This window comes from Coloeus monedula (assembly GCF_965178545.1).
Source record: "Coloeus monedula genome assembly, chromosome: 3".
Classification (NCBI taxonomy): Eukaryota; Metazoa; Chordata; class Aves; order Passeriformes; family Corvidae; genus Coloeus; species Coloeus monedula.
In genome coordinates, this window is record NC_138783.1 from 34274790 (window position 1) to 34291006 (window position 16217).

A 16217-nucleotide genomic window follows, 5' to 3' on the forward strand; every position below is an offset into this window, starting at 1 on the left:
AGAACATGCTTTCTGAAATTTGTATTAACTTCTCTTTCTGGATGAAGAAGGATTTATTCTGACATTTCATCTGTAATACAGCTTTTAACTACATATCCAGGATCTACAAGATTAGTAGTTTTTCTCTCTCTCTTCTGTTTTAATTTTTTTTTCAGTGTAACACAAAGCAGCCCGCATAAAAAACTGTCTCATGAGATTTTCCCTTGTAGCGTATACTTACTCAGATCATTTGAATCCTGGTGTTAACTGGTAACCAGCTGGGATCCACAGGAACTGGGTTCAAGTGGTATAAGAGAGCTCTGGCTGTAAAGACTTAATTTGACAACTACATCAATTGCCCTCTTGGAAGACGTAATCAGGGAAGTATTTATCTGAAGCTTGTTTGGATGCAATATAGAACCTGAAAAGAAGAAAGGAATTATAACCTGGGAATGTAATATCATCGACAAGTACTCCATAGTACACAATTTAAGATACATTAGGAGTAAATAAATTTTTCTCTATATTTGTAAGAGCTTGTGTGTGTTCATATGTTCTCTGTGTAGGTGCATAGAGCTCTAAATATTCACTGGCTAAATTTTTCAAGATGCTGACATTACTAATGCAATAGTAACAGTCTGTTTAGATGCCTCCTTTCTTAGTGTCCACTCCAAAACTTGGAGACCTAGTGCTCCTGTCTTTCTTAATCTCTGCTCTTTGGATAAAAGAAAATAAACCAGTTTTGCTGTTAAATTTTTTTTCTAGCAATCTATGTTTCTTTACAGTTTTTACTCTATAATATTTGGGCTTCAAAAGAATTTAAGAAGTGTTTTAAGAAGGTACATCATGAAAGCTTAAAAAAATCAGAATATTTTCTAATGATTTTAGCTTTTGCAGAAGCTTGCTTTTACAAATATTGAATTCAGCAGGATGTTGCAGGCTCTGGTTCTAAATATAGTGGCCTAATTAAACCCTATGCTTTGGTTATCCAGGTGGAAGTTCCTGGATACAGTGAAGACTTTAATGCTAGAAAGGAGCATTAAATTGTCCAGTGTAAACTGCATTAAAAGACCATCACATTTAACTCACTTACCTCATATTGTTGGTTTTTATATGACTTTAAAATGGATAGGTTGGTAAAATTAGAGGAGAAAGAAGCAGTCAACTGGGCAGATGGTTTTCACATGGTGATCCACAGAGCCACTGGTGTCACAGTGGGAAATAGTTGTTATTCTTCCTATATTAAGGCTTCCCAAGAGACAGAGCTCATCACAGAGGTTATTTTTTACCATCTAAATTGACTATGAGCAACTATAAACCACGTCTTTTCACCCCAGATGGCTGCTCCTCAATTTTTTTAGTTTTTGGGTCAAGCCTTTCTATAGTAGATTTCAGTCAGGATCATATGTACATATAATAAAAAGGCTGGAAGAACAGAGGGAAAAATAGAACTAAGCAGGAATATGACCTCCAGAAATTAGAGCAGAAGGAGGTGTTGCTAATAAAGGGCAAAGCAGTGCTAAGGATTTGCAAAACTTATTGTTGGGGAGAAAAAATGAATGGAAAAAGTATCTAGTTGGAGAAACAAAATTAAGCAGCTCAGCCTCTTTTTGGGGTGTGGGATGGGTTGTTAATGGAAATGAGGGACTGTATCTTTGAAGAAACACTGGAGACCCACTGATGGTCATCTGTTGCCAGTTATTGATAGGTGTGTGTTAAAAGCTATGACTGGGAGCCCTGGCAACCAAAACCAGCCCGAGGAAGTTTGAAGCTGGGGTCTGTGTCCCCAAAAGCATGGCTTCCTTCTGTGTGGGGCTATGAGAGATTATGCAGATAAAAAGTATGTGGCAGTATTTTAGGGAGCAAACTGCTCAATTACGTGTTAAGCTTGAGGAGCACATGTGCAAATCCTGCCCTGTTAAATGCTCATTGTCATATTTAGTGGAAGGAGGTGACAGTCAAAAATTGGAGGAGTGCAGGAGGAAGCTTTTTGGTACACTGAGGGAGCTGTACGTTCATGTAAGCATCCCCAAAGGGTTGAAACCCTCTGTTTTTCAAATAGACTGTAAATAGGATCATGAATTTACTGGGATCATCTCACAAGAGTAGAGTTGCAAGTAGAAGCATTTGCAGATCATTCACTTAGGGACCAATTTCAAAATACATCTCCATATGCCAGTTTCAAGTCTGAGATGAAATTTTACAGCCAAGTCATTAAGTAATTCTGTGTATGAAATATTTCACACCTTACTCGATTACAAGATCAGCTTGAATCTATCGATTAGAAGAGGACAAACTGTTGGGTGCTTTACACCCAAGTGTTAAAATATCTCCTGATTTTAGAGTTGACTGAATTCACTTTTACCCAATAATCCTTAGAGCACAAGGGTGGCTTACATTAGACCATATTAATGGGTTAATTTATTCTTAAGGAGATATTAAATTGGGTCTTACTTCAAGGATGTTTGAAAGTTCCCTCTTTCATGTAATCTATAGTTTAATAAACTTGTCTGACTGTTTGGCTACTGGACTAAACCTCAGTAGGGAGAAAACCTGCAGGTTCTAGCACAGCCTGTAAACGCAAATCAAGTTTGTTTTGTGCACATGTGTTTGCTCCGAGTGAGTTAAAGCCTTAGACACAGTTCTAAGTGCTCTGGAGACTTTCTCTTTAAGATGTTGTATCCACCAAGACTAATAGTTGGGGGAGGGTTGATTGCTCTCTGACCACATATCTGATTCACTATGGATTTTGTAACTTTGGTAGCAGTGACCTCATTTTGGCAAAATAATATGTGTCATTTACTGAGCGCATCTCATTGCTCCAACAATCACGGGAATATTGGGGTTATAACCTGAGTAATTTATGGAAGAGAGACGACTCTTAAATAATCTTTTATTTTCTTGGAAAGGCTTATTTTATTAAAAACGTATTTTAGCTCTGAGTGAGAAGGAGAGATCCTCAGCAAAGCACCCAGGGGAGATTTTGCTGTCCAGTGTGTTGAAAAGGTAAATTGCAGTGTATGGGTGTCTAGACATTTCCTCTTGTTGCTGTCAACAGTCCAGTTGGCTGTATTTTTTTTTTTCCCAGTGAATAGGAGCATTGATTTTCCTCTCTCTTTGGCCAGAGCTTTCATTTTACATATCTTTCCCCTTCTGAGTCTCTTTCTCCCTCCCTCTTTCTTCTCTCTCTCTCTTCCTCTATCTGGAAGAGAGGGAAGCCTGTAAGAGCTGACAGCAAGCTTTCTAACTCAGAATGATTCATGTAAAACACCTGAAAGGCAAGCTCTGCACCAGCATCACTGCAAGAAAGGTAGGGCTGTGGGGGCTTAAACAGTCTGTAAAACTCCGAGCAAAATGTAGAGAACATGAGATAAATAGATTAAGTCTCTGGATCTGTCAATGATGCAAGAAAAGTTTGTGAGAGAATTGAAGGAGTGTTTGAGCTCTTTTGTTCAAGGTGCTTTCTTTTAGTTAAAAGTTTGATGTATTTTTCATAGGTGGGGAAAAAAAAAGGTTCCCCTGCACAGCTTTGAATAATGTATATAATGTAGGGTTTTTTTTTTCACGGGTGGTAAACTATAATTATATCACTGTTGTGCTTGACAGATCCACGTGCATGTGTAAGTATGCAAATCCTGGTTCTTTCCCCTGACTGATTATTTTCTGCTATAGCTAAAGTTCGCCTTATCCAGCTGTTATTTATATTCACTTCCCTAAATCCGAATCTGACCCAGTAATTCTGAGCAATTGTAGCTGTGACGCACGAGTTCTCGCACACACCTTCATGTTTCAATCATGCACTTCCAGCAATGTGTGTTTGTAGGAATCATGCTCTTAATAAAACCCCTTACAACCCAAAGCAGTTGTTTTGGCAGAGAAGTGACAGCACTGTGATAGATGGGCCCGATAGTTGTGTGTTTTATGCTTGCTCTGAGTTAGTAGGGAAGAGGAGGGAGAGAGCGAGTGAAAGGGGGGAGGAAAAAAAAGACAGGGAAGGAGAGAGCGAGAGGGAGAGAGATTGAGAGAGAGAGAGAGAGAGAGGCTGAGAGAGAGAGACTTGGCAAGGGAAATCTTATGGGTATACTGAAACAGCAGATCAGAATTGTGAAACCAGAGCTAGGGCTGAAATGTGATGCTTTTGCTCTTTTGTGCTTGTTGTGGTTCTCATCTTCCCATTTAGAGGGCTGCACACCATTCAACAGCATATTTTGATCTCAGATTGAACAATGCAGCAATCAAGCCTGATAAGCCACCTGGAAGTTTTGCTTGAGACGATTTCTAGTGGGTTTACTGATCCCTGTGAGCATCATGACTGCCTTTAGCATTGTGGAGGAGGACTCGAGTTTCTTATGAGGGCCCCACTTGGAAAAGCCGGCTGTGCAGATTCAAGCCTCCGGTTCTGTTCATGCTATTCAAAAGCCTTTCCTCACCCTTGCTGATTTATTTTTATGATTTACATATACTCCTGTGGAGATTTACAGGATGGATTGTCTGTGCATTGTCACGACCAAGGTAGGACTGGAAACATTGCTGTTCTGTGTACATATTTCTCTGCTATTTTTCTGTTCCTGTAATTAAATAGATTGAGCATGTCCTGTGTCAGGTTGCAAGATAAAGTGATGAATAAGCTTTGCTTCTATGAGCATTTTATTCTCTTTATCTGTAGATTATGCAGTTTGTTTCTATATCACTTCCTAAATGATATGTTTTTTACTTATTTTTTACTAGCAAAAGGAAAAGGATTTCATATTCTATCTAAGCTTATGCTTGTGTCTATTAATATCTCTAGCAACTAGAGCACTTTCAGAATACATGGCATACTGCACATATTTTCTCAGCTTATCAGTTTATTCTGTAAACTAAAGAATAATAAAGAAAGGGGGCATTATATGGGTCCTAGGATTTTAAGGAGGCCAATCAGATGTAGTTTAGATAGTCATGGTGTTTCTGATTGGAGAGATGCAAGTTTCTTGTGGCTTATTGTGGCTTTTTTGGGGAAAAAACATAGATTACTTTGCCTCTCTAGGCCTGAAAAATAAAAATGCCTAGGTCCCAATTCAGCACTCTTATAGTGATTTTAGATCTAACCAGACTGTTTGGAAACAGTCCTTCTAAATAATTCCTTCCAAATGTGAATATAGACAATTTCTTTTCCACAACAGTGGCGTCAGGCTAAGGACCTCAGGGTTAAGGACACTTCCCAACTTAAAGATCTAGTGTAGGGATAAGCTGAATGATTCCTTGAGACATCCTCAAACTTAGCAAACTAACTTAATATTAAATGACAGGGCGATGATAAGGGAACTCCCTTTCTGTTGCTACAGGGCAGGGAGCTCAGCGCATGTTTGCAAATGCCTTTGCACGTGGTGGTGGTGGGGTTTATGAGGAGCAGTTAGCAGGGGATGTCCAGCTTCGGGGTTCAGCACAGTGCTCCCTGTTCTGCCTTACTTTGGTGAATTTCATCATTTCCACAGGACTTGCAAAATGCCTGAGTGGCCAGAACATCTGAATGCTGCACAAATGATAAGGCAAAGCAGGGGTTAGCACTGCTGTCATCACTGCTGTCATTTTTTGCGTCATAGCGATGCGGAATGGGGACACCCATCTGTAACACAGAGAAGGGCAGCAAGATACATCCTGGGCACCCATGGGCAGCAGAGAGGTGTGGTGGGTGGCCACTACAGAGAGCAGGGAGCGCAGTGGAAACAGATGCTAGCTGTCATTCCCATCTTGCTGGTGGAGAGACCCATATGGGAAGAGAACAAGAGGTGAATGAGGCCACAGAGGAGGATAAATTGGAGGAGGCTGTGGCCTCATTCACCTCCTGTTCTTTCCAGGTCCTCCTGGCTCCTACAAGCCATGCTGGATCTGAGACTATATCCTCAACCAGCCTTGGAGCAGAGCAGGGTTGCCTGTGGGTACCTGTTGATACAATACCAGTGAAAAGCACTCAGCAGTGGAGGTTTAGCCCTGCTGAGCAAAGCTGGGATGCAGGATCACACTAAACATCCAATTTACACTTCCAAGTGTTGCTTTCCAGTTCAAAAGGTTGAAAAGAAGAGCTTTGATTAGCTCTACTTCTGCATGTCTTGTGCAGTGGAGACCTGCAATTGCATCCATCCTTGGCCAAGAGAGTTTGGAGAGTTTGGGATGGAGATGTATTGGAATTGGATTTGGGACAGGGGAGTAAGTCAAGTTTTAAGATGGTATAATTGGAAAAGTACATGTCCCAGTACCTTTTTTTTTTATGTGTCAGGAAACATCATTTATTTATTTTACGAATTGGTGCTGAAAGTATTCCACTGAATATTTTCCCATGGCCTTCTGGGAAATAAAAAACATGGATTCACTGCCAGGTCACTACTGCTGCTGCCTTGAGCAGGGTTCCCACCTCCATCTACATACATTTTTCCTTTCAGCTTTTCTGTCTCTTGAATCCAACGCTGAGTGTCTGAAATGATCTGAAAGTCAAGCATGTGAGTGAGCCTCATATATTCAACTCCAGATATTCAGTCTTTGCTGCCAACGTTGGTGTTGGAATGAGATACAATGTGAATTGTACGTGGCTTGCTATTTGCATGCATGTGGGAACAACATAATATCATATGTAATTGAGCTGAATAATGGCAAAAGTCTAGTTTCAGAAGTCTTTCATATTGCAACGGCTTGAAACCAAAGAAGTTGCAGTGATTTGTTCATGTTACTTGGTGCCATATTTAAATAGCTGGACTAGTGTTGTATTGGTCCATAATCTGTTCTTATTTATTTGCATTGGAGTAACTCTCCTTCCTCTAAACCACCAAAATTTTTTATCTGTTTATGCCAATATTAACCAGTATAATAGTAGCAGACCTTTTTCAGAACAATTATTATTTTAAAAAAAATCATTCTGGTAAGCATGAATTCTATAGAGCAACAATGTGGTCATTTTTCACCTCAGATCTGTTAATTGTCCTTATTTGAATAGCCATTTTTCTCATTTATGCAAATAATTGCCATTCTTTGTTTTGAAGAAGTGGATCTTGATGTCAGGGAGTAAATACATCAGGTTTATTCTTCAGATCTTAAGTAATGAAAAGGGAGTAAAGGATAAATGCTTTTTAAACTGCAAAAGATGAAGACTGTTCAAAGAGTTGACATTTTTAACACTTGATCATTAAATTTAGTCTGGAATTTTTGGTATTTTCACAGTATAGAAAAAGACGTAAATGTTGTGGTGGAGTGAATGTGCCCTTGTAGATTATGTTCAATGGATCTACAGATCCTGCTTTGAACTCTGCGTGGTAAAAGATGGCATCTAATAAAATTAATTTCTGATATACCTTGCCAAATCTTAAATCCTATTGATGTTTTTTCAGCCAAAGTGTAAAGTATGTTTAAGATAGATTTAAGATGTGAATTTGTACAAATTCTTCCTCTTCTTTTTATTTCCTTCATTTTTCCATCCATTTCTGAACACAGGACTGCAGAAATGCTGAATCAGTCAAGGACAGCTTCTTATGGTTGTCCCGGTTTATTTTAATTGATCATGTTCCCAGCATAGAATCTTTCTTTTACTGTCACATAAAGCAAGTTAATTTGTGGCATTATTTTATCATTAGGAAGAATTCGGTATAAATTAAAGCTTAGGTTGAGCCTCCATCCCAGTGGGAGCACCAGGAGTTTTTGAAAAGGAAGAACATTCCCACTGTGCATCCCAACAGTCAAAGGCAACATGCTGTCCTCTCCTCTAGGTACCAGCTCTCATTCCATCCTTCTGCCTTTTACAGACTTAAGAATACAACGGGAGCTGCCACTGGTGAAAAAGAACATAAATAGCTCTATGTTGCTCACTGTAACAGGGGCTGCTCCCCTGCAATCCCCAGTTCTTGGTGTTAGGTTGCCTAGGAAAGATGATCAGCTTTCACTGGAAAAAAACCCCCAAAGCTAGGCCCTAGTTGCTAGAAAGGAGAGCTCAGAGGTGGCAGCTCTGCAAACTTAAAACCCAGAAGGCCAATGCCAGGGCTAGCTAAAGACCTTCTCTCAGGATAGAGATTTTAAAACTTCCTGGGCACTCTAGGCTAGTGTTTTAGTATCCTTAACATCAGTAATGTCCCTAAGAACTATTAATGTCGGTTGCCACTTGTTTTGTTTGGGAGTTGTATTTTGAGGTTTGCTTAAGAGCTAAGATTTCATCACCTGAATGCTTCTGTGTTTTGAGATGTACACAAAGAAGAGGCACCACTTAAATAATCCAAATTTATTCAAGAATACTAAGCCACTTGCTTTTTGTGCCTGACTCCTAAGTTCTCAGCACTGCTGAGCACTGGCAGCAGCAGGGTTCCTGTGTCCCAGAACTGTCCCCTCCAGCCTGTAAACCAGGGAACTGGCCTTTAGAACCAGAGAGAACACTCAGCTTCAACTTGGCTTTTTAGCTACAAAAATAAATTTCTGTCATCAAAATATTGAAAATTTTGCACCATTTACACCGTTTTAGAGATTCTTGTTGTTAGCTTCTAATTAAGTAGAGATTTACACCAGATCAGTCACTACACAGGTCCTACATTTAATTTGTGTCACTGACCCCCGTGGAGCAATAAATTGAAAATGTGATTGTTCACATGACTGGAAAACTAGAAAAAAAATTTGGGGTTTGGGTTTTTTGTAGAGTTAATAAAAGGCTCAGTTCATTCCACTAGTGAAGGAGTTCGGCATTTTGTTTTTATTTTTGTAGGGTTTTTTTATATTCTGTATTAGTCTAGTTTGGAAAATTAACAATCTCTCTTCTTTCATGCCTGTCCATCCAGCACCTTCTCTAAGAATTTAATTCACATGTTTAAAAGAATGAAATAAAGATGGAAGGAAAACTCCCTATTTTGTATTGGTACTGGGGAGAAAAGCAGTAAGCTTGTTTATGTTGTTAACCCATCCTAAAGTTGCATGCGTACAATTCTGAATGACAAGGTTGCCAGGAGCCAGCAACATCTGTCTATCCTATTTTCTTCTGCTCATCCAGCCATACATGTGGAACAGGGCACACCACTGTGTGCACTTTAGGCAAAATTCTGAACAGATGTGTGATCAGAACTCACAATATGCATGATGGTCATGGAAAACACAAAGTTACAGTGGTCAGTGATAGGACAAACATCTGGCTTATACCCTGGGTGTGGTATCACTTTTCTGTAGGTCTCTCCCACTCCACACACTCATCACCCCACTTTGTAGCATGAAGTTAAGAGTAAAGCAGAGGAGAGCTATAAAACTTGTCTGGCTAGTTCATTTTGAAATTACACTAGGTATTTCATTATAAATCCCTGTTGATAGTGTGCTGTATTAGGGAAATTCAGGAGCCGGTCTTGTGTCCCAGTACACAAGACTGTGGATTTTCCACAGTGAGAAGGAAAACATCATTCAGCATTTAGCCCACAAAGCCGACTCCCCAAACCAACTCAGTTGATTTGGAGGGTTTTTTTAGAACATGGCTGAAAAATGGAAACGTGTGGATATGGCACCACTGGAGTGTTCCAGCCTGTCTAATTTAGAGTGGCAGCAAAAGCAGTTCTAAGATGCTCTGAGAAGGGCAGAATGGTACATGAGATCAGCTCATCTGCTGGAGGTGAAGAGCAGGGCCACACACTGTGTGCCAGCTGCTGGTCCCACTTTGCAGATGAATCCACTAGATGAATTCAGTTGAATTATTGATTATTGGCCCTGATACTAATGCAAATAGCTAATAGTTATAATATTTATTTATGCTGAGGTGACTTTGTCACAGGCCTGTTGTCCCATCCCTTCTCCCCTGTTCGATTATGTTAATCTGAAAAAAACCTCAATATAGAGATTTAAAAAGGCACATACTTAGAGAATGAGGTTCAATTTGTTTTGTGGGACTTCCTACAAGATAAGATGTATGTGTCTGAGAGGCCGTAGAGTCAGTCCCCAAATTAGGAAATTATAAAGCTCGATATAGATACTGAAGTTAAGCAGTGCCTCAGGTGTTACCAACTAGTATAATCTTACCAAACTAACAGAGCTGTAGAGAGCTATACTGCATGAGGATTTGATTTAAATTTAGCTAGATATGAAACAAACAAAAAAACCCCACATTTTTGTGTGCCTGCATATTGTTAATAGATCTGGGCAACATTTGTTGATTTTTCTTTCCAAGACTCCAGGCTTTTAAACATTGCAGCTTGGAATCATAAACTGGGTAGCTAAGGTTTTTTTGTGCTGAATTTCCTGGCTATAACAAACTGAAAACAAAGGAAACATAATGATTTTCCCCCCAGAGGTTAACATTTAGCAAAAATCAAGATCTTTCTCTATAATCATTATTAGGTGCTGATGAGCACTTCAAACTGTGGTGTTTTCCTGCCAGACCCTAAAAGTGTAATAGTGCTGAATCCATAAAATTTACATGTAATTTAGTAAAGTCTATTCTGAAGTGGTACTTTAGGACAGCTTTGATGACTGTGGGTTGGCTGCTGGCTAAACTGCATGGGCTTAGAAGAGTAGGAAGATCCTTTTCATTGATTACCATTTATCTTAGCTGGAGAACATACTCAGGGATGTTTGGCAGATGGGGAGTGTATCTGAGGATTTATTTCAAATCTTTATTTACCAATGTTAGATTCTGGAACAACTATTGTGAGCCTCTAGCATTTGGATTTTAGACATTATGAATGTAAACTGATGAGACACATGTTGTCTTTTCTAGAAAAATAAAATAATTTGGGGGGGGGGAGGGAATCTCCAGAAAATTACACAGAACAAACCAATGTGCACTGCATATGTAATGTCTGGTAATTATATCTTGTCAAAAGCTCAACTTTTTTCTCCTTTATTCCTTAGAAATGTGATAATAGTGCCTTTTCCCTTGTAGTTAATTATAAATTTCAGGAAGAATTAAGACTGTTAAATTCTTCTTCCCCTCTTCCCCCTCCCTTGGTCTCTATGGCAGCAGTAGGAATGAAAGTGAATTACTTTGATCTCCATTTCTGGGTGACATTTCGTTTCTTCCAAGCACTGACCTTGTTTCGTGCAACTGAAATTTTCAATAGATTTCATTAGATTATAATTTGGTGATTTTAGAGAGATGTCTTTATTGAGACTGGTTATGAGCTATGAAAGGAGAAGCATGATTTTTTTTCCATAAATCTGTGAAGAGCTCTATAAACTGAGAGCAGGAAATGTTCAATTAACAGCTCAGGCAGATATGGCTGGGGCTTGATACTGTACAGCAGTGGAGAGCTGCAGAGGTGAGGCAAGGTGGAAGACACTGAGCAAGAGAAAGGAAACAATAGAGCTTGATGCTACCTCAATTAATAATAGTGCTGCTTAATGATAGCAGAGCTATGCACCCTTAGCAGGTCCTTTTCCTGATATTTGGAGGACCTTAGTGGAGGTGGGAAGATAATTTCCCGGTGCCAAGGTGAGCTGCATTTTTATGCATTTCACGTAGCTGGAAAAGCAGAAAAGATCTGTCTTGTGGCTCTAATTCTCAACATAAACATGTATTTCTTTTCTGTGTTAATCTGCTTGATACTGCTGTGCAAATTTCCTTCTGTATCTATTCACCTGATGCAAGACTTCTGGAAAATGAGAAGATATGTGCAGTCAAGGAGAACAGAATGGTTATTTATGGGTGAATCATTAGACCAGGGGTATGGCCTGGTATATTATTATATTTTGCTCAGTCTGAGACCTCCAGTTGAGATCTACAATTTTCATTACTTCAGAGAAGATAATTTTCAAGGATGCGTAGGAGTAGCTGAGAATGTTCCACAGGGATTGACTTCAACCAATGCTTTGCTGCTAGAGACGTCACTCAAGGACTTCTAGACAATTTCTTGTATTTGTATTCCTGGCCATTTCAGTGGATACACGTGTAATCTAACCTGTGACTTCTTTTGACTCTGATCAGCAATACCTTCTCTGAGAAAGAATATTAAATTAGATCTTAGAGAGTACTGCAGTTCAATGAGCACTGAACCTTTATATTCCTAAATATCCTCTCTGGATTTTGTTCTATTTTCCTGTAGAGCTAAGATCTGTCTCTGAATGTGTCTCCAGACACAATTACATTAAGTAATATTTGGCCATCTGAATTAGGTATTGATATTGATCTTTTTTGTATATAAAATCTCTCCCTGCCCATGAGAAAGTGGCAATAAGCTATAGGTGCTTACTCCTAAAGTCATTCAACACAAAAGAGGAATTCCTCCTTGAAATCTTACCCAGAGCTTGCTGAGGTACAACTGCATCTCTGTCACCTGAAACCTCTCTTGTGCAGTGCTACAAAGCTCTCACCTTCCAGTTCAGTATTCAACATGCAGTTGTTTCCCTCTGAAATATTGCAGTGGGCACTGATGCACTACCACTCTGCATTGTGTTAATGCATTTCCAAATACATTATACTGATGTTTGTAAATAGTGCTGGTAGCAGTCAGTTGTTTTAACACCTGACTGAGAAAAGCATGTAAGAAAGAAGCTTGCTTAAGGGTTGCTTGCTAGGAAGGCAGGTGTTGTGCACGGACTCTGAAGGCCTCCAGCCTTGTTTTTTGTTTCCTGAGACTGGTGCCTTTCTGTTTCCTGGTTACCCATGGGGTCTGCATTTCTGGAGGTTTGATAAACCTATAGGTTTGGGAATTACATGTATCAGTGCCTCCAGAGAAGAAACTGCACTGTGTCTAGCTGAATGTGGGGGTAGCATCTCTATCTGACTTTGCTCAACGCTTCATTGCTTCCTGACTGTATCATTGCTATGCAATTTATCAAGCATTTGAAGCATCAACCCAGAAAAAAAGCTATGAATGATGATGAATTCAGCAAAGAGAATGGAATTATTCTTTTGTGTCCCAATGTCTCTTTATACAAAAATTACACAAGCTGAAGATCTTATTGTGTATTTTGAAGGCTTTGATTTCATTAAGCTTTGATAAAGTCTCTGCCTGGATGGCTGTGTCTGTCACTGCATTGGAGCTGTCTCAAGGGTGAAGCTTAGTGCAGGAGGCCAAGTATCCTCAAAGAAAGGGGGTAAAGCAAGACTGTGGAAGTCACTCATTCATAAGCTACAGAGAGAAAGGCACTCTCTTTCCATTTAAGATGCAGAAAAATTTTATTGGGACACATTCTCCCAAACAGCAGGATGAGGTGTATTTGCATACCACTATTAGCAAACATGAAAAACAAACTAGAGGTGCTTCTGTCCTCCCTTGAAGGCTGTCTGAAGAAAGACAATTTTAAATGATGGATTTTCATAACTTTTGAGATTTTTAGCTTTTCAGTGTAGTGTTGACCAAGGTCTATAGCTTTTTTGCTTACCAAACTTGTAAGCTGAGGAAAATGATAGCAGTAATAATCAAATGGAATTAATTCCTTCTACAGCCTGTTAATATCTGCCAATGTATTTATTCCTATGCTTATTTGTATTGCTTATGCCTGCAGAATACTTTATGTAGTGTTAACTTTTTGGCTATTTTTTTTAATTGCCTTTCTCTAGATATGACATGTTGGAGCTTTTTGCTATTAAAAACAACCTGAGCACTTAGGAAGAAAAGTGTTACCAGCAGCTGATATACAACCTTACATCTAAGACCTGTTTCAACTAGGTGAGGGTCTAAGATAGGAAAGGTATGAAAAGCATTGGTTTTTACACAATACAAAAAGAAGTGATTATTCAAATAAGAAATCAGTGGCAGTTTTCAAAAAGAATCCAACTCCAAGTCCCCAAAAAGCTGTAGAATAAAAGTGTTCAGTCCTGGCCCTTGAACTACATGCATTTCTCAGACAGTACCAGTGCAACGTCATGTTACCAGCACAGTAATTCAAATATCCAGCTGTGCAAGGCCAAACACTGCAGGTCACCCTACATCCCAGAGGAACAACCAGACCAGCTCTTGCCCTGAAAATCTGGGAACTCTGTAGAACTGCTGCCTCTCAGCAATTCCCAGTTACTGCTGTCTCTTTGACCTCTGAATATGCACAAGTGCCAGGAGATTCTGGTCCTTGGGACAATTTAGGTATGAATCTCAAATACAAGAGTACTTGAAGAGAATTAGCCCCTCCTGTTATGAGGTCTGGAGCTTTTATTTTGCTAAAGTATCCTCTTAAAAATGTGAGGTGTCTCCTGACAAAGTTACATACATAGTTTCCTCTCTAAGATCAGGTTTTGTAATCAGAAAAATGTTTTCAATCCAAAGCACATTATTAATTTCCTTGCCTTTAACTTGCCTTGGAATAAAGACTGGAAGTGTACAATCGTTAAAGGAAAAAATAATTACTAGTGTTTCATGGAGTCTTTTTAATCAGAATTCATTTATAGTTTTATTATTTTGATAGGATTACATTGTTTGCTCTTGCATTCATCCTTTCCTTACAGGAGATAACACACACCCGCAGGATACTGCTGCCATGACAGCAGTGACTTTTTCAAATCCTTTTAAACAGGACTTTCTAAACTTTCATCTAAAGGTACAATGCTTCTTGCTTGCTAGCTAATTTTCTGAATATTTCTTAAAGTTGTCGAATTGAAAATGTAAAAGATAACCAGTTTTAAGTTTTGGAGAATACAAAGCTTAAACTGATATCTACATTTTTTCCTTTTTTTTTTTTTAACTTGTAAAAGTAGTAATATACTGCTTTACAAATGTTAACTTTTTGGAGATAGAGAACAAAGGACCAGTAGTTCTTAAATTAGGCTCAAAACTGAAAATCATGTGAAATCTAATCATTAGTGTTTGCAGACATTGCTCTCCTTTACTCTCAGCATGGGGAAAAGAAAGGTGTAATGTAGTTGTTTGTGATATATCTGGCTTAAATGAAAATAAAAAGAAGAAAGCTTTTTTTTCCCATACTACTTCCAGCTTCAGGAAAATACATGATTACAAGAGTCCTCCAATTCAGGGAGCTAAATAATAATTTGACTCTTATGTGAAATGCTGAGAGTAATGGTGGCAGACACCAGAATTTATTCTGAACTTTTCTTCAGGGACTCTGACCCAATCTGCTGTGCAATTCATTCTGATGGGCTCCCAACCTTGGCTGAAATGTAATTGAATCACAGCAAATGCAAGGGAAATTACAGGAAGATCAGCCTGAAGGCCTGATGGTTGCATCTTGCACTGCCATGTGGAACGTTAGACTTTAAATTAACCCCTCACTCTTTCTGTTCTGCAAAGTTTCAGGGAACTGCAGGAGTCTTGGGTACTTGCTCATGTTCTCCAGGGACCAATCTGGGGAGTAAGCAGAGCATTCTGCTCGGAAAAGAAACATGCCCTAAAAATTTGGGGCATACTTACTCTTCCTAGAAAATAGCCCTGATGGGTGTTTCAGGCTGCATCTATCAATGGTTCAAAGAGGACATCGTGGAAAAATGCAGCCTGTCATGAAATGGGTGAAAAAAGCCAATCTCTACCTGCTGACCAACGCTCTGCTGTTCTCTGAATGCTCCAGTGTGGAGGGAAGGCAGATGGCAGACGCTTGGGGTTGAGAGTGGATGTATTTTCATCCACATAACCAAGAACTTCAATGGAAAATTAATGGACAACTCATGAGGCCTTTTTGGTCCTGCAAACTGCAGATTATTATTCCTACATGACAGTGGAAAATGACTTTGTGAGGTGTGCTGCCTCCAAGCAAACTCCTAGATGCTCCCCATGGAATCGAGTCCGTTGCGCCTAGTGATTGCAGCACGTTCTGTGTTGTGTATAATGCCCTTTTCACTTATTTGCAGCAGAGCCATGGCAGATGCCCATCTCACAAATGCTCAGTCGAAACACCTGCCTGGATACCCATTCAGCACTCTACCGTAAGTTTGAGCCTTTTAATACAAAGATTTGAGGGTCTGAATGGTAAGTCTCTGTGCTTGGAGCAGCCCTGGGCGGGGAAATTTTCTGTAATTAATGCATTTGAGAAAGAACAGAAACAAGTCCTAAGCCTAGACCACGCTCCTTGGGAAGCTTAAACTGTTGATGTGTTGGATAGTGGCTTAGCAGTGCTTCTCCAGAAGTTCAGACTCTTCAGGAATTTAATGCATTCAACTTGGAGCAGTGGGGATCAGTGACAAGCATGGTAAAGGGTGATGATGGAGTCCAGCTCAAGGAGTGTGGAGTTACTGTTGATTTCTGTAACTGGGCCCCAGCTGAGTGTGATGACTGGGAGCCATCCAGATGCGGGTGGTGATGCAGGGAAGGGGAGATGCATCTTTTCTTTTCCACATTCTCATGGAAGAAAGACTGATGATTCCACGTGCTTTA

The 16217-nt window shown here is 39.6% G+C and overlaps 1 protein-coding gene across 1 annotated transcript in view; it reads left to right on the plus strand.

Moving 5' to 3' along the window:
* DLG2 (discs large MAGUK scaffold protein 2) overlaps nt 1-16217 on the plus strand; it is a gene marked incomplete at both ends in the record, with an annotated part of 992680 nt that overhangs the window by 152293 nt on the left and 824170 nt on the right. Inside the window, one exon of the mRNA XM_082277305.1 lies at nt 15695-15769. Within this exon, the coding sequence (XP_082133431.1) occupies nt 15695-15769 (75 nt within the window). The remainder of the gene's footprint in view (nt 1-15694; nt 15770-16217) is intronic.